The sequence below is a fragment of the Sciurus vulgaris genome, assembly GCF_902686455.1.
Source record: "Sciurus vulgaris genome assembly, chromosome: 4".
In the NCBI taxonomy this organism is placed as follows: domain Eukaryota; kingdom Metazoa; phylum Chordata; class Mammalia; order Rodentia; family Sciuridae; genus Sciurus; species Sciurus vulgaris.
In genome coordinates this window covers 186476742-186501572 of record NC_136464.1, presented here as the reverse complement: position 1 = coordinate 186501572, position 24831 = coordinate 186476742, and the positions used below count along the sequence as shown (strand labels likewise).

General features: G+C 60.5%; 1 protein-coding gene across 8 annotated transcripts in view; it reads right to left on the bottom strand.

Annotated features, from left to right (window-relative positions):
• ATP11A (ATPase phospholipid transporting 11A) overlaps positions 1-24831 on the bottom strand; it is a 112001-nt gene that overhangs the window by 17043 nt on the left and 70127 nt on the right. For all 8 annotated transcript variants that reach the window (XM_079136726.1, XM_079136729.1, XM_079136728.1 and 5 more), the window contains exons 12-20: positions 24225-24422; positions 18751-18924; positions 17525-17688; positions 15767-15838; positions 14623-14696; positions 10377-10480; positions 4340-4521; positions 2212-2463; positions 918-1092 (exon numbers count right to left, since the gene is read on the bottom strand). In XM_079136726.1, coding sequence (XP_078992852.1) covers positions 918-1092; positions 2212-2463; positions 4340-4521; positions 10377-10480; positions 14623-14696; positions 15767-15838; positions 17525-17688; positions 18751-18924; positions 24225-24422 — 1395 coding nt within the window. The remainder of the gene's footprint in view (positions 1-917; positions 1093-2211; positions 2464-4339; positions 4522-10376; positions 10481-14622; positions 14697-15766; positions 15839-17524; positions 17689-18750; positions 18925-24224; positions 24423-24831) is intronic.

Genomic DNA, 24831 nt, shown 5'->3' with positions numbered 1-24831 from the left:
CATGCCAAGTGCACTGGCTTAGGATATGAGACCAAAAAGATGGGAAGCTGGTTTCAAGATGAGAGACTGGCATGCAGATCTGTTTGAATGAAGTTTTTCCAAAGCCAGTCGAAGACTTAGAAGCAGCACTGGAAACCCTTTGCTGCATCTGGAGGTAACTGAGCAGGGTTAGTGGATCACGTGAGGAGGGAAGGAAAGGAACAAGGTGAGCCTGGGCCACCTTCTGAGAACTGCCCAGGAGGCCCTGGTTCTGCCTCAGTGACAGGTGAGTGGCACACACATCACGTGCTGAAAATCAGTCCTTGCACCTGGTTCTTAGGGCTTCTGCAAGATTCATGTCACCTTAGCCACTGGGCCAATCTGAGGAGTTGCAGACTTCTTCCATGAACAGTTCAGGTTCTGCCTGCTGTAGCTAAGCTGCACTGCAATGTGCTGGACTCTTCCAGCCTGCTGACACTGGAAAGACACCCTGTCTGCGTGCGGTTCCTACAACGCACTTAAAAGCGTCTTGAAAGCACTTCTGGGTGTGTGTCTCACAAACCAAAGTTTGGAGCCGGACTGACAAGAGTCCATTTGACTGTTTCCAAGCACACACTCTGGCCACATGCCAGCCGCTGCTGGTTCAGCAGGGTACTCAGAAGACAAGGCTCGGATAGCTACGGGTGGCCCGCAGCAGAACTCAGTGCCTGCCAGGTCCCTCCTTGCTTTGTTCTGCGGGAGAGAGCCAGGCACCCACCCTGGCCACTGCACCTGGAGGGTTGCCCGGACTCCAGGCTCACCAGTGGTGAGGGTGACTGAGATCGCTATCACTTCTGCCTCTAGCTCACTAGATGTTTCAGGAGTCAGAGCTGAGGGACCCCTGGACAGGACTCAGTATTTCAGGCACGCATCACCGAGCATGTGAAGCGGGGTGTGACCTGGGCTTTCTGCAGGGGCGCCATCCGACAGCAGAGCACAGCGCTGCAGTTCCGGCAGATTTCGAGGAAGAGCTCCCGGTAGTTGCTGGAACTGCCGTCCTCCCGGGGCTTCATGATCAGCGACAGTGCCGCGCCGTCAATGATTAATCCGTAGTCCTGCATGTCCGCTGAAAGTCTGTCAGGCCACACAAATCAGAAGGATTACTCAGTGGCTAGAGCCACACAGAACCTGCAGACACTGCAAACCCAGGGGATGAAGCAGCCCAGGTTCCCATTTCATCAGGGCGGCCTCTGTAGTATGTGGGAACACCTGTGACCCATGTTTTCATGGGATGCTCTTGTTTTGCTCAAAGTCACAGCACACTCTCTGACGTTCCAGTGATGGGGTCTCTGTTAGCCTACACTGGGTGGTGATTCCTGAACTCCCTCCTCTGTGTGTACACCTAACACCCCCAGGCTCCCTGCCCGGGGCTCCAAGTTGACAAGAACATGGGTGAAGCACTCTCTTTGCCAGCCTTCGAAGCAATAAACACTTCTGGGACTGGGCTGTGGCTCAGTGGTAGAGCATTTGCCCAGCATGTGTGAGGCACTGGGTTCGATTCTCAGCACCACATATAAATAAATGAATAAAATAAAGCCTATTAACATCTAAAAAAAATACTTAAAAAAAACGACAAACACTTCCAATCCCCATAAGCAATTCTGCAGTTCAGGTATGTAGAAAATATTCTATTTATGAATATTTTAAAATCTGTATTCAATGAGAACACTCATGTGCTCTGCCCACATTAATGGGAATCTAAAACCACCCAGACAAACCTGACCTCAGAAGACGCACTGCAGGCCAGCAGAGGCAGCCCTGGTACACTGCCTCTGTCCAACTGCGGATGTCCCGGCACGCTGCCTTGTTCCAGACAGACAACCTGCATTATTGATGGTCCTAGCCTGTCTGGCTGCTCTCCCTGGCATCTGCCACGGAGCCTCTGAGTCTTAGAAGCAGACAAGAATTACCCCAATCAAAATACTTAACCAAAAAAGAGAAGAAAAACACGCTTGATTGGTTGTGCCTTCCTGCAACCTGGACCCCAGCCTGCACCTGCACCCACACACAGGTGCAAGGAGACAGGTGCCAATCCCTAGAGAGGTGGCCGAGCCTTGGTCCCAAGTTCAACCTGACCCAGGAGGACATGCGTTCATGCCCGCAGGAGACCCAGGCCCCAAAGGGATGACGAGGCTCTGGGACCTGCTGACGGAGCTGGGCCTGACCCTGCTCAGAGGCAGGAGTGCCACCCACCCTGAGAAGCCATCCCTGGTCAGGGTCCCACTGCAGCGCAGCACAGTCTTGCTCAGCTCGAACAGAACGTCATGCAGACTCTGCTCCTCAATCTTCTTGGTGGTCAGCTCAAGCAGCTGCGTGTTCCTGCGGAAGAGCTTGCAGGCATAGCAGGTTGCCGCAGCTGTCTCCATCTTGTCCCCGGTGAGCACCCAGACCTTGATGCCCGCCTTCTGCAGAGCCTCAATGGTGTCGGCCGCCTTCTCCTGGAGCCTGCAGGGTGCAACCAGACAGTCGGTGGGAACCAGGACCCTGGAGGCAGAGGGCCAGAGCCCTGGACATGAGAGCTGCGGCACGTGGAGCTGAGCCTTCAAAAGCACCATGCCGCTGCTCGGCTTAGGACAGCCCTCGACCCGCCTTACGGAGCCGTCTCCCACCAGCAGACAGATGGGACGGTTTCACGCAGTGGCGGCCGGGCAGTTACCACTGGCCAGGCCTCCAGTCCTGTGCTGCTGGGACCCACCACGGGAGAGGTGTTTGAGCAACATGAGAATTGCTATGGCAACAAGGAAGTGCCTCTCCAAGTCACGGGAGTGGGGGAGGGGGTCTGCAGGATTCACTTCCGTTTCTTACACTGTAACCTGTTCTGACTTTGCTGCTTAACGAACAGGGATCCGGGCACCCTGGGTCCTGATGGCGCTGGCTGTACCCAAGTGCAGACGTGAGTGGCCTGCCCACTGCGGGTCCGATGCCCTGTTCCGCCCATGGTGCTTCCTTTCCGTCTCCTACGGCCCATGGGGTTAGACTGCACCGCCACCCTCCCGCTTACGGGAACCCAAAACTGCCAGCTGGCCTCGGCTACTGTGAGGACATCTGCTGACACCACCGGCCTGTGCCACCGTCCCTGGGTGGCTGGCCTGGGGTCAGTCACGAGCACCTCATCCTGGTGCCTGCCATTCTCTCTAGAGCTCAGAGCCCTGACTTTCGGAAGATGAGACAATACGTGCTGTTTCCATACAGAGTAAATGAGAGAATGGATTTAGATCAACTGCAGGGATCTAGTTGGATTCTGGGAGGAACTTCCTGGACAAAACTGTCAAGATCATATGATCATGAAATTTTAGAAATGCAAAAAAAAAAACCCTCTAGTAATTAACAATTATAAATAATTAATTCTAATAATTCATAAGACTTAAATTTGGGGGCGAGATTTGAGTCCCAGAGAGGTTTGCAAGTGTTGGCTGGGCATTTCAAAGAGGTCACTGTAATTGACCGCCACTGCTTCAATGTCACTCATCTCTCCTGTGCCCAGCTGTCACCTTCCACTGCCATGTCCCAACTCCAGCCACATCCACCCACCACACAGCCCCAGGGCTCCACGGACCTGCTCCAAGGCTCCCTCGCAGGGCTGCCCATGTCCACCTGAATATCCTCCTCCCTCCCTGGGCACAGGGCAGGTGGTCCCTGCTTGCTAAAGCCTGTCTGCCGCGGGGGCAGCTTCTCCTGGGTCCTCCCCGCACCCTGAACAGGGAATTAGCTCCAGAAACAGGAGGAGGCCAGGCAACGGCTCCTGCAGGGCGCCATACTCCACTCAGAAGGAGCTGGTGGACGCACTCACAGAAGGCTCCAGAATACGAGCCGAGCCCTGAGGACTTTCTCCTCACCATGGGCGGCAGCAGAGCCGCTGACCGCCTGGTGCTGGCCGGAGCCCCAGGAGTGCGTACTCCTCACTGTCCGCGGAGGACTGGAAGCCGCCTCCGGGTGCCGGAAGGTCTGACTGGGCTTTCCATCAGCTGCCATCACACGGCCCTGCACCAGCCCCTGGGTCATTCTGCTTCCTCAAAACCAACGAGAACAGGTTGGCCGTGTTCAGAGGAAGGGAAGGGGCGAGGGAGGGAGGCGTCTGCAGACTCGGCAGAGGCACTTGCGGACTCTGGGGACAGAAACCCAGCGGCACGCACCGGCTGGGCCGTGACGAGGCCCTGACGAGGCTCACCCCCTGCCTCTGGGGAGGTGTGGCCGCAGGCCCCTTGTTCCCGGGCAGCAGGGTGGCCTCCAGCCGCGTCCCTGGACGTCACCTCCGCGCCCTCTGACCCCCATGGCTGCCCCACTGTGGTGCTTGTCTGGGGACGGCAGGCGGCATCCTTACCGGTCCTCCACAGCGGTGGCGCCGAGCAGGGTGAGCTCCTTCTCGATCTGCTCGTAAGCTTCGGCCAGCTTCTTCTCCCGGTCCTGGAGGGCCACCCTGGCGGCCTGCAGCAGCTGGCACGCGGCGGCGTACTCCTCGGGGGCCAGCCTCCTGTAGGCCACACACAGCGTGCGGAGCCCCTCCTGCGGACCACAAGGCAGTGTGAGGGCTCGGGCCATCTGCTGGGCACCGCAGGGGCCACCGATGTCCTCGCTCTAGTCAGGAGCACGGACCGAAGGTCACGAGCCGCGACCTCGAGGGGTTAGTCCTGTATGACGTTGACTACGGGAAAGGACTTCGAGTCACAGATTCTCAAAGTAGGAGGCCTGGAGACGGCACCGGGACTATCACACCAAAAACGACTTCGCTCCCTTTGCCTGACAGGTGCCTTGCCTAACGTGCACCTTTCCAGGACAACTGCCTGGATTCCATGGTCACATGGTCACAAGGTCATCGCCCTGTCACCCTCGGGAGCTGGCTCTCACTGCACTCGGGCCGTGAGGTCATTGGTATATAGTTCTTGGTGCCAGGGATCGAACCCAGGGTGCTCTACCACTGAGCCACATCCCCAGGCCTTTTCGATGTTTGGTTTTGGCATGGGGTCTGGCTAAGTCGCTGAGGCTGGCTTCCAACTTGAGGTCGTCCGCCTCGGCCTCCCGAGTGCTGTGACCACAGGCCTGCGCCACCACACCGACCTGCAAGGCTCCTGAGCAACGCCGCTGGGTGCACAGGAACTGGAAGAATGAGGAGTTCTGTGCTGATTCCGGGTGACACAGCACGTGGACAGCACAGGAGGCATCCATCCAGGCACTGGTGTCAGACCCTGGAGACTCGAGGGCCACGGAGTGGGCACCTCAAAGGCGCACCTCTTCCCTCTGCCCTGTCACTCCCGCTTGATGCGCACCTCAGGAGGGTGAAGACCGGGAGGCTGCCCACCCTTCTCCCTGCTCCTGAAGCTTCGACTCCGGGATGAGCACCTGGGCTCCCGGTTGGTCCTCACGGTTCAGAAAGGACTTCCCAGTACATGGGTGGAAGCTTCCGGTAGCTCTCAGGACTCAGGCTCCTCAGGCCTCTGACCTCCGAGTCTGCCTCCAGGGCACCACCCCACGGGCTGAGGGTGCCTGTCACCCGAGCAGTTGAGAGCAAGGGGCCCTGGGGCCTCACTAAGACTGAGAGCAGAGGTTCACTCCATATCTGGACTCTGTTCTCCAGGAACCTTCTGGAACTCTCCTCTCATGCCCCCTCCAGACACGGTCTCCTGCTCCAAGGGGTGAGTGTGAAGCCAGAGCCATCTGACCCTGGGCTTCCACAGAGCCCAGAGCCCTGCCCACATGCCCACCTATCCTGTCCCTGGTCATGGGCTGCTGGCCGCCGGACTGGGTCCTACTGCCCCAAGAGCCTGCGGGTCTGCTGAGTAGAGTGGAGACCTGAGGTCTGGTACCTGGTGGCCAGCTTACAGACCCTAGACGCACGTGGACTCAGACAGACCGACTTTCCCTGAGAGCTGCCATCACACCAGAGGAAGGCTTGGTTCACAAGCCAGGGAGCCTCATGACGATGACGTGGTTTCATGAGGAAAGTAATCCCGAGTTGTCCCACAGCTCGGTCGGGGTGAAGGGCCACAGACACGTTCAGAAACAGGTCCTCGCTCTCGAGAGCAGAGGGATGCCTCCCGGGCCGCCTTTCTGCTCCTCCTGCCACAGTCAGCAGATCTGCACGGCAGGTGAGGCACGAAGCCAGACAACGACAGGACAGGTCCCTGGCCAACACGGACGCGGGAATCCTCACCGGCAGGCCAGAACAGAGAGGTGCGGCCAGGGCTTCGCCCCAGGAGTGCGAGGGGATCAGCACACGGAGACCAGTCCCCGCAGCGCGAGGCCTCCCTGTGTGCACCTTCTGTGAAGCAGGAAAGCCGACTGACCAGACCCCTGTGCCTCCTGGTAAGCCACGCGGCCACGGGCATCGGCAGCACCTCCTCAGCACAGCGGAAGCAACGTGCGGAACCCACGGCAGACATCGTGTGGAGGCCAAGACTGAGCACGTCCCCAGATCAGAACAGAGAGGCATGGCTGCCCACTTCTCCTGGGGTCCAATCAGAGCAGTCAGGCATTAAAGAGGAGGGAAAGGACACCCAGGTGAGAAAGGACGTCCGAGGACTCTGTCTGCAGACAATGTGGCCCCCGGTCTGAGCGAACGGGAAACCCCATGCACTGGCAGGACAGGACAGGCGTGAGCTGGCAAGATGCACTCCCCAGACGACCCCAGGGGAAATGGAGGCAATTCCACTGAAGCAACATCAGAAAGAGCAAGACTCAGCTCTGCGCTAAACCAGAGGTGCAAGGCCTCGACGGAAACAAAACCTGGCTAAACGAAGCCCTGAAGACCCAATCAAGGGGACAGCTGTGTTCACAGACCCACGTCCCAACACTGCTGGGTGACAGCACTCGCAGAGTCACCCCAGGTCACTGCAACCCCACCGGAAGCCCCGAGGCCCTAGGATGGGAAAGCCCAGCTGAGATTCGTGTGGCTCTCAATCAGCAGCCAAAGCTCCTTGCAAAGGACAAGCTGGAGCGCACCAGAGCGACATCAGAACAAGCAGGACCAGCCCGGCCAGACCAGAGGAGGCGGGCAGAGCACAGCCCTGGCACACCCAGCTAGCGAGTTGGACGAGGACCATTCGTTGGGGAGAGAACCATCCCTACATCAAGGGCTGGGAGAACCCATGCCCTGAAAGACCTTGGCTGGCCTGGCGACATCACTGGCGAAGTCAACGCAAAGAGCAGCCAAGTCCCAAGCTCAGGAGCTAAGCCTGCAAAACCCGTTAGGGAAAAGGGGTGACCTGCCCGGTCTTGGGCTTTAGGATGTCTCTTCAACGTGACACCCAACAGAGATGCAGAGAACAAGGAGATCAGACTTGGGGGACCTGAGGGGCCTCTGCCCTTGCTTATGACACTGTCATTTGCTGTGAATCTGTAGTTATTTAAAAATGAAGCATCGGCAACCAGGTGCCTCAGGTGCCTGGCAGAGGAGATGCCCAGAGGCCAGGAAGGCACCGAGAAGAGTGGTGGGCACAGCCTGACCCCTGAACTCACAGCAGTCACCAGCTGTAATGCCACGCTGGACCTGCCATCACATCACAGGAAGGCACCATCGAAGGAACCAGCTGTCTCCAAGGAACCAGGTTGCCCAGGAGAAGATTCTAGATCTGCAGGCAAGGCAGCCTCCAGGACCACACCAGCACACCGTGGGCCAAGGGCAGGCGCGAGGACACGGCAACTCCCTGGCCCACGGCCAGCAGGGGTCACCACGGCCTGTGGAGGGTGTGCAGGGGATGCGGCTGAGGCAGACTGGACATTGCAGGCGCTGAGGCGAAAGGTGCGGAAGACTTAAAAGAAAAGCCTTCAGAGAGCTGCAGTGCGATGGCCAGCGGTCACACAGGTTGTGCTGGGGGGAGGGCGGGCAGAGGAAACCGGCAGACATTCCCCGGGAGATTCACTGCTGGCACTCAGGGTCCCTGAGCGGGAGGCACCAGGCCGGCCTTGCAGAGCAGGGCCACCAGGCTGTCGGGTCTCTCCAGGGCAGAGGGGGCAGCCGTCCACACCAAGCCCCCACCACACAGTCCACCACAGCCGTCCTCAACAGCCCTGAGTGGAGACCCTTGGACGCGTGGGCCGCCCACCCCCACTGCCACCTGGGGAGCCAGGCAGACCCTGAACACTCTCCCACGTGGACGACTCCTGAAACAGCCAGTGTGGCAGGGCAGACGCGGGACTGGCTCCTGACTTCACAGACAGAACCGGACAAGGGCAGCGTCCAATGCACTGGTGGCGTGGTCTGCCTGGGTGGAGGGCTCAAGGAGGGAGGCTGAATGGAAGCAGGAAGACTCCTTGACACCCATCTCCACGAGAACGGGCAGCGCCTCTGCACCCCTCAGCGCGAGGCAGACGCCTCGGGGGACGTGGGTCAAGGTCTCATCACGACCAGCAGTGCAGCACCCTCCCCAGGAGGCCCGCCCTCCCCAGGGGGAGCACCCTGACCGGGAGCCTGAGGGCTGCCCGTCAGCCAGCCCAGAAGCCTGCTGCCACCTCACAGAGGAGACCCTGCAGGAGAGGGCAGAGTGCATGCGCGCACACACACACACACACACACACACACACAGGAGACCCTGCGGGAGAGGGCAGAGTACACACACACACACACACAGGAGACCCTGCAGGAGAGGGCAGAGTACACACACACACACACACACACACACACAGGAGACCCTGCGGGAGAGGGCAGAGTACACACACACACACACACACACACACACAGGAGACCCTGCAGGAGAGGGCAGAGTACACACACACACACACACACACACACAGGAGACCCTGCGGGAGAGGGCAGAGTACACACACACACACACACAGGAGAGACCCTGCAGGAGAGGCAGAGTACACACACACACACACACACACACACACAGGAGACCCTGCGGGAGAGGGCAGAGTACACACACACACACACACACACACACAGGAGACCCTGCGGGAGAGGGCAGAGTACACACACACACACACACAGGAGACCCTGCAGGAGAGGGCAGAGTACACACACACACACACACAGGAGACCCTGCAGGAGAGGGCAGAGTACACACACACACACACACACACACACAGGAGACCCTGCAGGAGAGAGGGCAGAGTGCATACACACACACACACACACACACACACACACACACACAGGAGACCCTGCAGGAGAGGGCAGAGTGCACACACACACAGGAGACCCTGAAGGAGAGGGCAGAGTGTGAACACACACACACACACACACACAGAAGACTCTGCAGAAGAGGGCAGAGTACACACACACACACACACACACACACACACACACACACACACACAGGAGACCCTGCAGGAGAGGGCAGAGTACACACACACACAGGAGACCCTGAAGGAGAGGGCAGAGTGTGAACACACACACACACACACACACGCACAGAAGACCCACAGGAGAGGGCAGAGTGTGCGCGCGCGCACACACACACACACACACACACAGAGGAGACCCTGCAGGAGAGGGCAGAGTGCACGCGTGCACACACACACACACACACACACACAGGAGACCCTGCAGGAGGAGGCAGAGTACACACACACACACACACACAGGAGACCCTGCAGGAGAGGGCAGAGTGCACGCGCACACACACACACACACAGGAGACCCTGCAGGAGGAGGCAGAGTACGTACACACACACACACACACACACAGGAGACCCTGCAGGAGAGGGCAGAGTACACACACACACACACACACACACACACACACAGGAGACCCTGCAGGTGGAGGCAGAGTACACACACACACACACACACACACAGGAGACCCTGCAGGTGGAGGCAGAGTACACACACACACACACACACACACACACACACACACAGGAGACCCTGCAGGAGAGGGCAGAGTACGTACACACACACACACACACACACACACACACACACACACAGGAGACCCTGCAGGTGGAGGCAGAGTACACACACACACACACACACACACACACAGGAGACCCTGCAGGAGAGGGCAGAGTACACACACACACACACACACACACACACACACACACACACAGGAGACCCTGCAGGAGAGGGCAGAGTTGGCAACGGGATTCGAGGGTCTTGCCTCCTAAGTGCCCCAAGCCTAACGTAGGCAGAGGACGTCCTGTGCTGACTCTGCTGGCAGAACGTAAATGGTGCTGTATGGAGTCGTGCGCCTGGAAATCACCAGGCCGCCGCCTACCGCGCCTGCCCCTGCTCCTGGGAGGCCGGGCCAGGAGGATGTGGCCTGCCTCCTGGAGGCACCCACCAGACTCCAGCAGCCGGGAGCTCTCGGTGTGAAGGGAAGGAAGGAGCCCCTCCCTGGCAGGGTGCCGCAGCAGCCCTGGGGCCAGCAACTCCAGAGCCGAGGCGGCGTCTGCGGGCTCGAGGGGTCGAGTCTCACCACTGCGTTGCGCTCCACTCGGGCCCGGATCTGGTCCACTCTGCCTTCAACCACTCTGGGAAATATGGAAGAGTCTGCGCCCTTGCAGAACAGATAAATTTCTCCTGCAAAGTAAGAACAGAACTGAGGATTCAGTCCCAACATGGGGAACAGGCCCGGCCTCCCACATCCTTGCTGAAAAGCAGGAGCCAGGACGCCTGGCCCGAGGCTACCCCAGGCTTTGACGGACACTCAGCAGGTGGAGGCTGGGAAGTCGGATCCACAGATGCCTCCATAACCCGTTTATCCCCGCTGCAGGAGGCCCCAGACAAGGCCAGGAGCCAGAACGGGAGGCGGCACTGGGCCTCAGGCTGCGCCAAGTCTGGGGAGGGCCCTGGGCTGTGGCCGGATGGGGTGTGACGAACGCGGGGGTTGGCTGGCCAGGGCAGGGGGAGCGCCCATGGACACTGGCGGCTGTAGCTGTGTGGAACGAGGCTGGCCTCAGCATCAGTGGAGCAGGAGAAAGGGCGCAGTGTCCCCACGTCTCCAACACAGCTGAGGGACCGCCTCCCTCTGGAGGGGCCAGTGGCAGAGCCGCTGAGACAAGATGCTAGGCTGGATGCCACTGGCTCATGGTCCACTGAGGTCCCTTCTCTGGGGCGAGTCTTGGCCCATGAGGTGGGCGGCGCGTCACTGGGACACGCCCTGGCCAGGGTGACACTCCAGGAAAGCCGGATCGCTCCTCTGTGGGGATGGGTCCTCGAGCCCACCACACCGAGCTGCCTCCCAAGTATTCAGGGACCAAATCGGGAGGACACAGGAGGTCAGTCGTGAACTGTCCAGCTTAGCTGCCTCCCCAGGGTGGGCTGTGGGCAGGGGCCCTCCTGGGCCGATGTCGGCTGGAGTCCAGGCCCCAGCAGTATGTCAGGAGCCACCTTGGAAGAAGGTCTGAACATGGATTTGACCTGCAGCAGAGGACTGAGCCCAGGGGTCAGTCACAGTCAGAAAGGACAATCCCAGAAAAGACAGGTGGGCCGCGGCTAAGCAGAAGCTGGGCAGAAGCAGCGGGAGAGCGAGCCCAGGGAGCAGCCGTCAGGGACGCAGCGTGTCCCGCTCCCGCGGTGCCCGCAGAGCCACAGCGTGACCAGGGCTGTGGGGCCAGTGACCACCCAGGCTGGTTTCAGAGTCCGTTATGGTCATCAGACAGTTTAGAACTGGGATCGCAGGAAACGAGGACGCGTCACGGCTCAGCTCAGTGTCCACAGCCTGATGTGTCCGTACTCACAGGACGGGGCCCGCCAGTCCTGGGACGCGGGCAATCCTGGGCCTTGGAGCAGCCCGGGGGCACAGCAAGCATGCCCTGTGTGGGGCGGGCACAGAAGACCTGCTTTGTAGTTCCGTGGACATGCAGCCAGGACAGACAGCGTGCACGTGGCCTGGGGGCTGAGCACGCGGGACCGGGTCCCAGGGCCTGTCGGCTGTGTGTCTGGCAGCCCTGCACCACCCACTCCAGGGCCGAGACGGCGGCCAAGGCTCCTGGCGGACGTGGCTGGGCAGTGTCCCACCCACACTAGGCACCACGTGGAAAGCCAGGGGCACAGACGCCTGGCGATGGCGCTCAGGAAGGAGGGCACATGGCCAGGCAGCTCCCAGGCGAGCCACACGGTGCCACCTCTGCGGCCCCATAGGCGCCATGCCCACTGCCCCTTCACCTCTGCTGGTGTGGACACCAGGCAGGGCTCACGCTTCTCTGGAACAGGAATGCCGAGCGTGGTCCAGTGACACAGGCTTCCTGCGACCCTCCCCAATTCAGCCTCTGAGTCTGCAGGGCACACAGCATGGTGGACAGGTGCTTGAGGGTCTCCCCGAGGTAGTGGGCACCACTTCCAGCCTGGAGCAGGTGGTGAAGGCTGTAGGCTTGGTGCCCTCCCCAGGACGTGCAACTCAGACCAGCCTCGTTGACGTGGCTTCTCCAGAAGCTCCCCGAGGGCGCCGCAGCCCCAGGACACCGTTCCTGAGAGGCCCCGGAGCGGGCACCTCCTGTGGACGGGGCTGTGGGGCGTGGGGCCTGGGCCCTGGGTGGCGCCTGCCCCAGCTGGGCGACTGCAGCATCCAGAGGCCCGTGGTCAGCCCGTGACAGTGGCACAGTGACCCTGGTGGCTCAAGTGTCCACAGCTTACGGGTGGCTTCTCTGGGGATGGCAAAGTGCCTTCCTTGGAGATGTGGTGGCCCAGGGCAGGACCAGTGTCATCAAGCACAGCTCCATGAGGCTCCACCTGGCCAGACCCATCAGGTCAACGCCCATCATGCGCTGTCTTCATTCTGGATGGTTCTAATGGCTCAAGGTCGCAGGACGGTGTTCTGTCAGGGCAGGTGGAGTGGCCTCCTGCCCTCCAGCAGGGTCAGCCCCTCTGCACCGGCTCCCGAACCCCACTGCCAGGCTGCAAACCCCTTTCTCTGTGTGTCACGGGCAACGTCCACATGAAGCTGTCCCATGTCCTGTGATTTTGGTCAAGTCTTGCTGGTGGAGCCCACGCCTCTCCCTCACTTGGTGACCCATCGCAGGAGAGGTGCTGAGGGACCCAGTGGGAACTGGCTCCAGACAGACAGCCAGTTTCCCAGCAGCCTCAGGGTCCTCACCAGGCTGCCTACCCCACACACAGAGCTCCATGCTTGGACAGCAGCTCAGGATGCTGCCTGCACCCTCCCCCACCTTTGATGGACTCAGAGGGAGAACTAGGGGCGGGTGGTCAAACCAGAACGTCGGGTCTGGAGAGCTCTGCTCCCGAGACCCTCCTCTGTCTTCTCCACACAGACAGGAAATTCTCTCAACCCGAGCACGAGAAACCGGCTGACATAAAATTCCCCAAGCCAGGCCGCTTAGTTCCAGGGCCACGGCGGTGTCTGGCGGCTTACTTGGCATTTTCCCAAGGAGGGAAGCCGCCTGGTAGCCTCTGGTTCAGGGAATGAAAGGTCCCTCAGCTCCTGAAGATGAGCTGCGCGGAAGCTGCACTGAGTGAGCGGGGACTGGACCGCGTCCACCGAGGGCTCCGCAACGGCAGGCGGCGGGCAGCGTCCTGCTGAGTGAGGTCAGTCTGCCTCCCTACGGTAACGGGCCAGAGGCAGAGCCACCAGTACACATCCAGCATGCCACCACGGGGCACGAGGGAAGGGTGTGGCCAAGGAGGCCAGGAGTCGGCAAGCCAGGCAGCTGACCTGCCCTGACATGAAGGAGCAGCAGGAGGGACCAGCCTATGCTGGGCAGCGCCTGGGACTGGGGGAGGACAGAGGGTGCTGGGGCCTGGGCTCAGTGACGGTGGCAAGGCCATGCAGGCCTGGGAGGGGGCAAGTGGCTGACTCTCCTCCTGACCCCTGCAGGCCTGACGGCCAGGAGAGCAGGTGGGGGCTCGTGGAAGGAAGAGACCCCTGAGGGCATGCTGGACCAGGGGCAGGGCCAGGGTCAGCGAAGCCCAGGCGCCAGGGCCATAGGCTGCTAATAGGTGGGATTCCAAGAGGAACCTCCTCGGGAACAGTGAGGAGGCCCTCATGGGCCTGCTGGACAGTGGAGTGACCAAGGCACAGGATCCTTCCAGAAGCAGGAGGAGCTGAGCTGACAGGGACAGCCCCGGGTCGGGCAGGGACAGAGAGGCAAACGCCATGAACTCAGCGCACGCAGACGTCACCAAGGTCACGCGGTCAGAGCAGTCTGACCATGTTCACCACCCAGGACATGAGGCAGGAGCCTGAGCTTGTGCCATGAAGACCCACTGCCACCAACAGAGCCTGCCATTCAGTGGTCAGCATCCCTACAGAACATGGGCAGCAGGCCCTTCAGTGGTCAGTGTCCCTATGGAAAGTCTGTGCACTGCTCAGCATCCCTACAGAATGTCTGCACAGTGGTCAGTGGCCCTACAGAACATCTGAGCATTGGTCAGTGTCCCTACAGGACGTCTGCAGCCCTTTGCTGGTCAGTGTCCCTACGGGGTGTCTGCTGCAGACCGTCCTTCACAAATGGTGCGGTTTAAGGCCGGGACGCGTGGGCAGGGGCCGCCCTGCCCTGGCTGGAGGTGCGCCTCTCCAGCAGAGGCTCACAGGCGTGTGCAGGTGTGGCCTGAGGCACCCCAGCTTGGGACAGGCTGCTTCCTGGAGGACGTGGAGGTGACCCACCCCAGGAGGAGGACAGGGCCCTGGCCCCCAGGTCACCGGAGTTGTCCGGGACCAGCCCCTGGTGAAAGGAAACCCTGGCCTCCCAGGAAGCAGCGCCTACCTGCGGCAGACCGGACGATGACGCTCATACGCCTCCTTACCGAGTCGAAGCTCAAGACTTCCAGCAATTCAAACCTGGAAAAGAGTAGGTGGTGCTCCTTTCTGGGTCTGGATGGGAGTGGCCAGAGACGAGTGGCCACCCAGCTCCACCTTGGGTTGGTGGGCGTCCTCTGCTCTCCATGCCCTCCCTGCCTCGCAGGCCCCACCCCGAGCTCTGGACGCCATAGGAGGTCCAGCTGTGCCCTGCTCTGATGTGGTGCTTGAGGGGGATGCTGGGCGAGTCCAGCTCTGAGCCCCTGCCCCAGACAGGACTTACAACCAGTGGGCATTTGGCCCACTGCAAACAGTCTGCAGCCCCTTGGGTTGTGGTCAGCCGGAGGCTTGGGAGAGGCTGCCCTGAGGCCCTGCAGATGCATAGGGGCCACAGCAGCACTGCAGGGCGGGTCCCCGTCTCTGCAGTGACCTGGCTGCCTGTCCAGGTGGAAGCTGGAGCCAGAGAGCAAGCATGTCCCTGCCCCGCAGGGCCCGGTCTGCAGAGGAGCCCGCCCAGTTGACCAGGAGCTTATCTTTAAAGGGAGTTTTAAAACCAAGATTGCTTGAGGCCATCTCCACTGAATCCTATCTTCTTTCCGACCCGTCTTAGACCATGTCCATTTACACCGGTTCAAAAGAAGGAGCACCACTGACCTCCCGGTCGGAGCTCAAGATGTGGCCTCTGTCTTGGGGACGAGCTGGTTGATGCTTAGAGGGCCCCTGGGAAGCAGCTGGTCACTCTAAAGCACAACTGCCTGGGAGGCCAGGGCCTCTGCCACCCACAGGGGGCCTCTCACTTCCTCCCCTTGTGGACAGCCAGAGAGGCCTGGGAGGTTGGAAAGTTCTAGAAGCCCTGAGAATTTCTGCAGCTGGCCCCTGGATGGAGGTGCTACTGGGTAATGGAGACCTTCAGGGCCTAGCTGGAAGAGGCACCCTTGAAGGGGATGTCTTGTCCCCAGCCCCTTCCTCTCCACGAATCCACGCCTCCAAGGAAGCCGGCTGGTGCCATGCCCTGTGCTGCCGTCAAACCCGCTTCCCTTCCATCGTCCCGTTCTTGGGCTGCTACATAAGAACGTCTTCCCAGCAACAAAGCCCGAGCGGGCCCTCCTCACCTCTCCAGGTCGTTGTCCCTGTTGAGAATCTCCATGTAATTGTCCTTCAGCCTCAGGTACGTGAAACCAAGCCTGCAAGCGAGAAGGCAACCCAGGTGAGCCAGACGGGCGGCTGCACACCACGGACGCGGCTGCACACCACGGACGCGGCTGCACACCACGGACGCGGCTGCACACCACGGACGCGGCTGCACACTGCGGCCCTGCTTCTCCCGGAAGAAGGAACACCTGTGGGAAGGCAAGCTGTGAAGCACATCTCAAAGCCAGGGGCAGGTAGGAGCGACCTCAGAGCACGCCCCGAGGACCTGCAGCTCCACCTGCTCAGCCCTGGCCTCGGTGGCTCTCTCCCGTGCAGGGTGGCAGTCCCAGGAGACAGCAGCAGGTCCCCGGATCCCTGTCCCCGGCTCCGCAATCCCTGACTTCTACTTCATGACCTTGATGACCAGTGGGCCTTCTCATTGCTGGTCCTTCTACTTGATGACCAGTGGGCTTTCTCATTGCTGGTCGTGGGCAAGATGATGTCAGAGCGCAAAGGACCCTTGGAAGACACCCTAAGGTCCCTGGGCAGGAGACCCCTCCCCACACTGCGGTGAGGAGGGACAAGGCCAGGAGGCTCCGGGCTCACAACGACCGGCCAGGGCCAAGGAGCCGGCCCCTCTGCCCTCCACCCTCTGGATGCAGGAGAGCGCCCCTCCAGACGCCGCCACTTGGCCCTGCACTTCAGGCGGATCCGCGAGAGCACGCGTCTGCTCCCCGGCCACACGTGGCACGCTGCACAGCAGTGCAGGCAGAGGCAGGTGTCCCCAGATGGCCCTCGCATTTGACAGACAGGACGCCAGGCCAGGCCGCTGCTCACGCCACACGTGCAGGACCCTGATTCCAGAAATACCCCGCAACACAGCTGAGAGCTCAGCACTACCCCAAGGCAGTGCCGGAGAGGGAGGCAGCGGGCCTGGCCTCGGGGCTGCAGGGGCTGACAGGTGGACACAGGTGGACACACAGCAACTGCCACTGCAGTGGGCAGGTGCCAGGAGTTGGGCAGCAGGTCTGCCTGTCCCATGTGAGCCTGTGCTGAGGGGTGGGCCTCCCAGCAGAAGCTCCTGGCCTCTACTGCCTGCAGGGAGTGTGGCCCAGTCCCCAGTGCCTGTTCTCTCAGAAGAGCTAGACCGGGCTCTGAGAGGTCCCCCTCAGCGGGGGTGGACTTGGGTGCTTCGGAAGGCCACGTGCCATCCCACCGCCTGGAATCACACAGGAGAAACGCTGGCTTAGAGGCAGCAGGACGCTGCTCAACAGAGCGCTGACCCTTCTCCTAGTGGCTCCTTCAGCCGGGGTTGACCCATGTCACAGGCGCTGCAGAGGAGACCTGGAGGGCCTCAGGGAATCCAGGAAGGTCCCCGGCTTGGAAGCGTGCGGTGCGACGGAACGTTCAGTGTCCTGAGTGCTGGCGTGAGATGCAAGATCCCGCGGGCAGCAAGACCCACCGCGAGCACCGTGGGTGGGTGCAAGACCACAGGAAGCAGACCCTGCTGAGGGGTGTGTGGGTGGCCCCCAGTCTCAGAGCCTGACCATGACCGTGACCTCTGACACCACAGCTGGCAGCAGCCACTGGTGAGCACAGCCGTCAGGCCCAAGGCCACAGCTGCTGCTGCTCGGCCCAGGAGCACAGGACCCGCCAGGCCAGGCGGCGACGGGCCCAGGACTATCCCCACGCGGCCTGCTGCTCACCTGAGCCCCCACCCCACAGGGGCCCAGACCCACCTCTGAATGCCTTCCACCAGTGCCACCTCGTCGGGCGAGGACGATATGTACACGCAGGACTTCCCCGAGTCAGGAGACTTCCTGGGGCCGTCCACCTGGTCATCGTCTTTCACCTGCACGGTGTGGCAGAGACAGAGGGCCCGGAAAAAGAGCTCCTCCCGCTCCTGTGGAAACAGTCCGGGAAAACCCACAGCTCACAACCCAGGAAGGACCCAGGCACAGCTGCCTAAGATGGGAGGCACAGCAAGACAACCTGAGGGCAGACAGTAAGCAGGACCTGCGCCTCACTCCTGCACTGCCACCTGGGGGGTGAGCACACACCTGTGTCCATCTGTGGGAGGTGTGCACGTGTCTGTGCATCAGGCTTATACACATGTACACTCAGCAAACCTCACCTGGGGATGAGTGTGAGCATGAACACATGTGCATCTGAGGGGTGTGTTCACGTGTCTGTGCACCAGGCTTGCCCACATGTGCATCTAACAGACCCACTCAGGAGAGTGAGTGTGAGCATGCATATGCATGCATCTGTGGGATATGTGCATGTGTTTGTACACTGGACTTGTACACATGTGCACTCAGCAGACCCTGCCAAGGGGTGAGTGTGTATGTACACGTGTGCATCTGTGGAGTATGTGCACGTGTGTCTATACAATGGTTTTGTACACACGTGCACTCAGCGGACCCCACTTGGGCGTTGTGTAAGTGTGCACATCTGTGCATCTATGAGGTATGTGCAGATGTCTGTGCACGTGAGCTTGCACAAACAGGCACTCGGCAGACCCCACTAGGGGAATGCGTGTGAATGTGCACACATGTTCACCTGTGGTAGGTATGCATGTGTGTCTGTGCACTGAGTTTGCGCACACATGTACTCAGCAGACCCCACTCGGGGTATGAGTGTGAGCGTGTACACATGCATCTCTGGGAGGTGTGCACGTGTTTTGCCTTAGGTTTGCACATGTGTGCTGGGCGTGCTCACTGCTCTCTGCACACCGCCTGCACTGCTCCTTCAGTGATTCCAAGGTCCCAGCGTGGAATCAGTGCTGTTGCACGCAGGGGACACCAGCACCACAGCAGCATCTGACCAGGGCCTTGCTAAGTCCATGCGGGTCCTGACTTTCCTGGATGTCCCAGTGAAAGGCACACTCTCAGTGGTGAGACCATCTTGCACACGTGTGCCCAGCGTGACACTCATGCCCTCCCTGCAGTGGGCCGCCACCTACCCTCCCGCTGACGCCTGGGGAAGAGTCGATCATGTCGATGCCGGAGGAGTCGGGCAGGACCTGCCCGTTGCAGATGACGTGGGGCACATAGACCTGGCCCTCGATGCAGCACTCCTTGAACTCCATGTTGTTCTCCGTGAGCGTGCCCGTCTTGTCTGTGAAGATGTACTCCACCTGCAGGTGGCGCACACGCCTCAGAGGCCACCCAGACCTAGGCCGAGCCGCCCTGGCCCAGGCGACAGCGGCTGGACAGACAGCACACAGCTTTTCCACACAGACGTGGCGTCGTGGGCACATCGGCTGCAACCCTCAGCCACTGGGACAGGTGCAACGTGGTGGGGGGCCCACTGCACAGTGGCAACGGACGGGGAAGGGAGACTTTGCAGGACATCCCCTCGGGGGGCCAGTACATCTGAAAGTCCAGGGTTAGGGTGGCCACGTCTCCCTCAGATGACAAAGGACACAAGCGGAGAACTTCTGCTCTGAAGCCCTGGGGTCAAGACCCATGAGGCCGTGCAGGGTCAGAAGCCAGAAGCCGACAAGTGAGAGGACAGACATCAGGACAGCCCGAGAGGCGGCAGAGATGCCTCCAGTTAAAGTCTGATTCAGGCGAAGCAGTGTTGTATGTTCACAGCTGAGCGGGAGCAGGGGCGCTGGCCAGGCCAGGCCACCCCAGGGATGTGGGCACCTGTGCGCTCCAGCCTGGGCAGGTACCATGTGCACAGCTTCCATGGGGACGGTGAGCTGGGGCTCAAGGTGGGAAGGAAGCACAGAGAGGGGCGAAAAGGCTCAGCGTGGACTCCATAAGAGCTTTTCCACGCAGGTCTGTCAGGAAGGTGCTCTTAGAAACCAGGAGCAGAAGGAGCCTTCCACCGTGAGCTCATCCTTAGCAAGCAAATGAACACACAGCACCACCGTCCTGACGTGCTGTCAGCCCTGCCGCTGGAACACCAGCCAAAGCTCAGCGGAGCCTCCTCCAGAGGCATGCAGCTAGGGCTGGAGGGCACCGCCGCTTCCTTGAGTACCCCACAGGCTGCCGGGCGTGCGACTCCTCGCTAGGCTGGGGTGGGGGGATCAGCAACCCCAGGGGGCTCAGACCTCTGCAGGAGTGCTGGCAAAGGGCCTGTGGACAAGCACCCCTGACCTGCCCGGGCCCTAAGGGGGGCAGACCACAGACAAGCTTTCCCATGCAGGACTTCATGGACTGAGAATAAAAGAGCTAACCCAAAGCCCCCTCGGCAAGGTGGCAAGAGCCCATCACAATGTGAAGCAATGCCGTGCACCCCCAGTGACAGCAAACCACAAAGAGTCGCACTAACATACACCCCATGAGCCTGGGGCACGAGTCAGGCCCGGCAGCACCTTGAGCAGCCTCACATCCACCACCGTTCACCTGTCTCACAAACAAGGAACAAGGCTGCGACTCTGGCCGCCGATCCTGAGCTTCTGCTGACCTCCGCCACCATCTCGGACAGTGTGTCAGAGTCTGCTGCTCATGTCTGGAAATGCTGCCTGCTTTCACGTACATCAGTCTCATGTCCCCCAACCTGGCTGGACCTGCCTGTCAGTTCTGGGGGCTTTCTGGAGGAGTCTCCGGGGCTTCCCGCAGGCCAGATCATGGTTGAACTGTCAGGTTCCGCCCTGCTGACGGGGAGGCCTCTTTCCTTCTCTTGCCACTTGCCCTGGCCAGGCCTCTAGCTCTGTGCTGAACAGATGTGGAGCCGGTGAGTGTGCCTGCCCACTCCTGACCTCAGAGGGGCCTGGACATCCCCCTGCCCAGGACGAGGATGCCCCTCCTGCACCTGATTTGTTAACTAAAGGATGCTGAATTTAAAAAAGTTTTCTGAGTTGTAGATAGACATGTACCTTCATACTATTTTCTTATTCTTACGTGGTGCTGAGGATCGAACCCAGGGCCTCATCCGTCATCCGTGCTATAGACAAGTGCTCCACCGCTGAGCCACAGCCCAGCCCCAGATACTGAATTTTGTCAAACGCCTTTTCTGCATCAAAGACCATGTGATCGTCCACCAATGCAGAAAAAGGTGACTGACACATTCCTGAGAACTCGTCCTCTGCTCTGTTGCTGGTAACACCACGTGGCTGGCACAACCGGTCACGGGCACCCCAGGTGAGGTCACTGGGCCTTGGAGGGAAGGGTTCTCAGGACACTGCCCTCGGTGTGCTGATGCTCTGGGGGATTTCTGCAGGATGCGCGTCGGAGATGCTGGCCTGGGACCTGCATTCCTCAGGGTCTGGGGTCCACCCCCATCGTGGGCTCACAGGGAGGTGAGCTACCACTACACGTAGCATCACGCCGCTCAGCCTGCAGCGCCACCTCCAGGGGCCTGTGCCCAATGGCACTACCGCCTCCCAGGACGGCAAGGCACCAGGACAGGCTCTCAAGCCTCAGCTATGCCCCTAGAAACTGACCTCCAAGGAAGCACCTGGGCCCTGGAGGTGCTGACCTCTAAGGAAGAACACACAGGCCCTGGAGGCGCTGACCTCTAAGGAAGCACCTGGGCCCTGGAGGTCCTGATCTCTAAGAAGCACACACAGGCCCTGAAGGCGCTGACCTCTAAGGAAGCACACACGGGCCCTGGAGGAGCTGACCTCTAAGGAAGCACCTGGGCCCTGGAGGAGCTGACCTCTAAGGAAGAACACACAGGCCCTGGAGGAGCTGACCTCTAAGGAAGCACCTGGGCCCTGAGGTGCTGACCTCTAAGGAAGAACACACAGGCCCTAGAGGTGCTGACCTCTAAGGAAGCACCTGGGCCCTGGAGGAGCTGACCTCTAAGGAAGAACACACAGGCCCTGGAGGTGCTGACCTCTAAGGAAGCACCTGGGCCCTGAGGTGCTGACCTCTAAGGAAGAACACACAGGCCCTGGAGGAGCTGACCTCTAAGGAAGCACCTGGGCCCTGGAGGAGCTGACCTCTAAGGAAGAACACACAGGCCCTGGAGGAGCTGACCTCTAAGGAAGAACACACAGGCCCTGGAGGAGCTGACCTCTAAGGAAGCACCTGGGCCCTGAGGTGCTGACCTCTAAGGAAGAACACACAGGCCCTGGAGGAGCTGACCTCTAAGGAAGCACCTGGGCCCTGAGGTGCTGACCTCTAAGGAAGAACACACAGGCCCTGGAGGTGCTGACCTCTAAGGAAGAACACACAGGCCCTGAGGTGCTGACTTCTAAGGAAGAACACACAGGCCCTGGAAGAGCTGACCTCTAAGGAAGAACCTGGGCCCTGGAGGAGCTGACCTCTAAGGAAGCACCTGGGCCCTGGAGGTGCTGACCTCTAAGGAAGAACACACAGGCCCTGGAGGAGCTGACCTCTAAGGAAGCACCTGGGCCCTGGAGGAGCTGACCTCTAAGGAAGCACCTGGGCCCTGGAGGTGCTGACCTCTAAGGAAGAACACACAGGCCCTGGAGGTGCTGACCTCTAAGGAAGCACCTGGGCCCTGGAGGAGCTGACCTCTAAGGAAGCACCTGGGCCCTGGAGGAGCTGACCTCTAAGGAAGCACCTGGGCCCTGGAGGAGCTGACCTCTAAGGAAGAACACACAGGCCCTGGAGGTGCTGACCTCTAAGGAAGAACACACAGGCCCTGGAGGTGCTGACCTCTAAGGAAACACCTGGGCCCTGGAGGAGCTGACCTCTAAGGAAGCACCTGGGCCCTGGAGGCGCTGACCTCTAAGGAAGAACACACAGGCCCTGGAGGTGCTGACCTCTAAGAAGCACACATAGGCCCTGGAGGCGCTGACCTCTAAGGAAGAACACACAGGCCCTGGAGGTCCTGATCTCTAAGAAGCACACACAGGCCCTGGAGGCGCTGACCTCTAAGGAAGCACACACGGGCCCTGGAAGAGCTGACCTCTAAGGAAGCACCTGGGCCCTGGAGGCGCTGACCTCTAAGGAAGCACACACGGGCCCTGGAGGCGCTGACCTCTAAGGAAGCACCTGGGCCCTGGAGGCGCTGACCTCTAAGGAAGCACCTGGGCCCTGGAGGAGCTGACCTCTAAGGAAGCACCTGGGCCCTGAGGTGCTGACCTCTAAGGAAGAACACACAGGCCCTGGAGGTCCTGATCTCTAAGCACACACAGGCCCTGGAGGTGCTGACCTCTAAGGAAGAACACACAGGCCCTGAAGGCGCTGACCTCTAAGGAAGAACACACAGGCCCTGGAGGCGCTGACCTCTAAGGAAGAACACACAGGCCCTGGAGGCGCTGACCTCTAAGAAGCACACATAGGCCCTGGAGGTGCTGACCTCTAAGGAAGAACACACAGGCCCTGGAAGGGTGATGGTCAGTTCCTGCCTCACAGCCAACACCTGTCTCAGTCTAAGTGAATGGCACCATCACAGGCCATTGGGAGACCCTCGCTCTTGACCTGCCTGTAAGTCCTGACCCAGAGCCCAGTACTCTGTCTCCGGGCTGTGGCTGGTTTTGCTCAGAATGTCAGACAGGAGCCCCATCCTTTCCCAGTGGACTCCAGGTGGGAGGAGAGACTAGCCCTGGGCACAACTGGAGACTCCTCTTCCCACAGAAAACAATCCTGCCGAGAGTTTCTCAGGAACACGCAGAACAGGATGCAGGGCTCCTAAGGTGAACAGCTCCCCACACACCGGGACTGGGCGTCACAGACGGAAGCAGCAACCCGCCCTCATGGGAGCGCGCCACAGGAATGTCAATCAGACGCAGGAGCAAAGTGTCATCTCCGAGTGGCAAGCGCCCTTTACTGGAGGCAGGTCAAGGGGCAGGTCCCTGCAGGGTCTAACAGTCCATCCACAACCTCTGTTGGGCGGTGGTGGGGCAGGACACAGCCACCAGTATAAAGTAGCACTTTAAGTCTACTGAATTACCTTGGGCCACCTGCCAAACACCCTCCTGACAACACACTAGGAATGGGCTGGAGGAAGGCTGGTGGGAAGCCACCTGAGGCCAGTGAGAACGAAGGAACCAGCCTTCCTGTGTCTCTCCCCTGCTGGGCAGTGCTGGGGATCTGCAGGCCTGCAGATGGCTCTGCCCTCACACTGTGGGCACCCTGGCACCCTGGGCAGGGGTGGCCCCATCTGTGGCTGTTCCCAAACCGTCTACTTCCTCGTGTGACCTGCCCCCGGGCCAGCAGGACTGTCCCCGCTGCATGGAGTGTGGGACTCAGGATGAGGAAGGTGAGGCTGCCTGCAGGGCTCGGCCCATGGCTAGAGCAGGTGCACGGGCCCAGCGTCGGCTGGCTCAGCTCACCGTGAAGGCCTGAACGAGCAAGGCCGTGGGTGAGAAGTCCCAGGCTGTGAGCGGCGGCCTCTGCCATGCTGTGGACGTGAAGACCCTGCTGGGGCTGTGCCAGTGGAGCCCCCCCAGCCTCTGCCTCTCCGGTGGGTTGCGGGAGGCCCAGGTGCGCGAACTGCGAAGAGAGGCCTGCCCACCCCGGTGCCCGCGGAGCAGGGCCAGGCGCCCAGACTCCCAGACGCGGTTCCGACCTGGCCCAGCTCCTCGTTCAGGTCGGACGTGTTGACCAGAGGCCCCTCCCCCGTGTCCTCGTCCAGCATGTCCTCGTCCCAGCTGATGAAGTAGGAGCCAAGGAACTTCTGCATCTCCACGGTGACGTACATGGACACAGGGATGATGTAGTTGAAGAGCACCATGAAGGCCAGGAAGTCTGTGAAGGCCCTGAGGAACTGAGCACGTGGTGCGTCAGGACCCGTGGCACCAGCGCAAGCCCTCGTGGGGCTGTCGCGCAGCAGGGCCAGGAGTGGCCATAACCTGACGCAGGCCAGGGGTGGACAGCTGCCTGTCAACACAGCCACACACCAGGGACGCGGACCAGGTCTGACAGGACCGCAACACACCACCAGGCTTACCAAGAGAACCTGCGAGGGCCTGGCCTGTGGTCTACCCCCTCTGAAGCCAGGTCAGCCTCAGGGAGGGCAGGCTTATACACACAGCAAAGATACGGCACTGGGTTTGCACATGGCCCTGCTCTGCCCTCAGTGCACCCGGGTCTGGGTGGACACATGGCCCTGCTCAGAAGTCTGATCCTCTTTCTCTCTTTCTCCCACAACAGGGTAACCCTGCCCCGACTCTCTG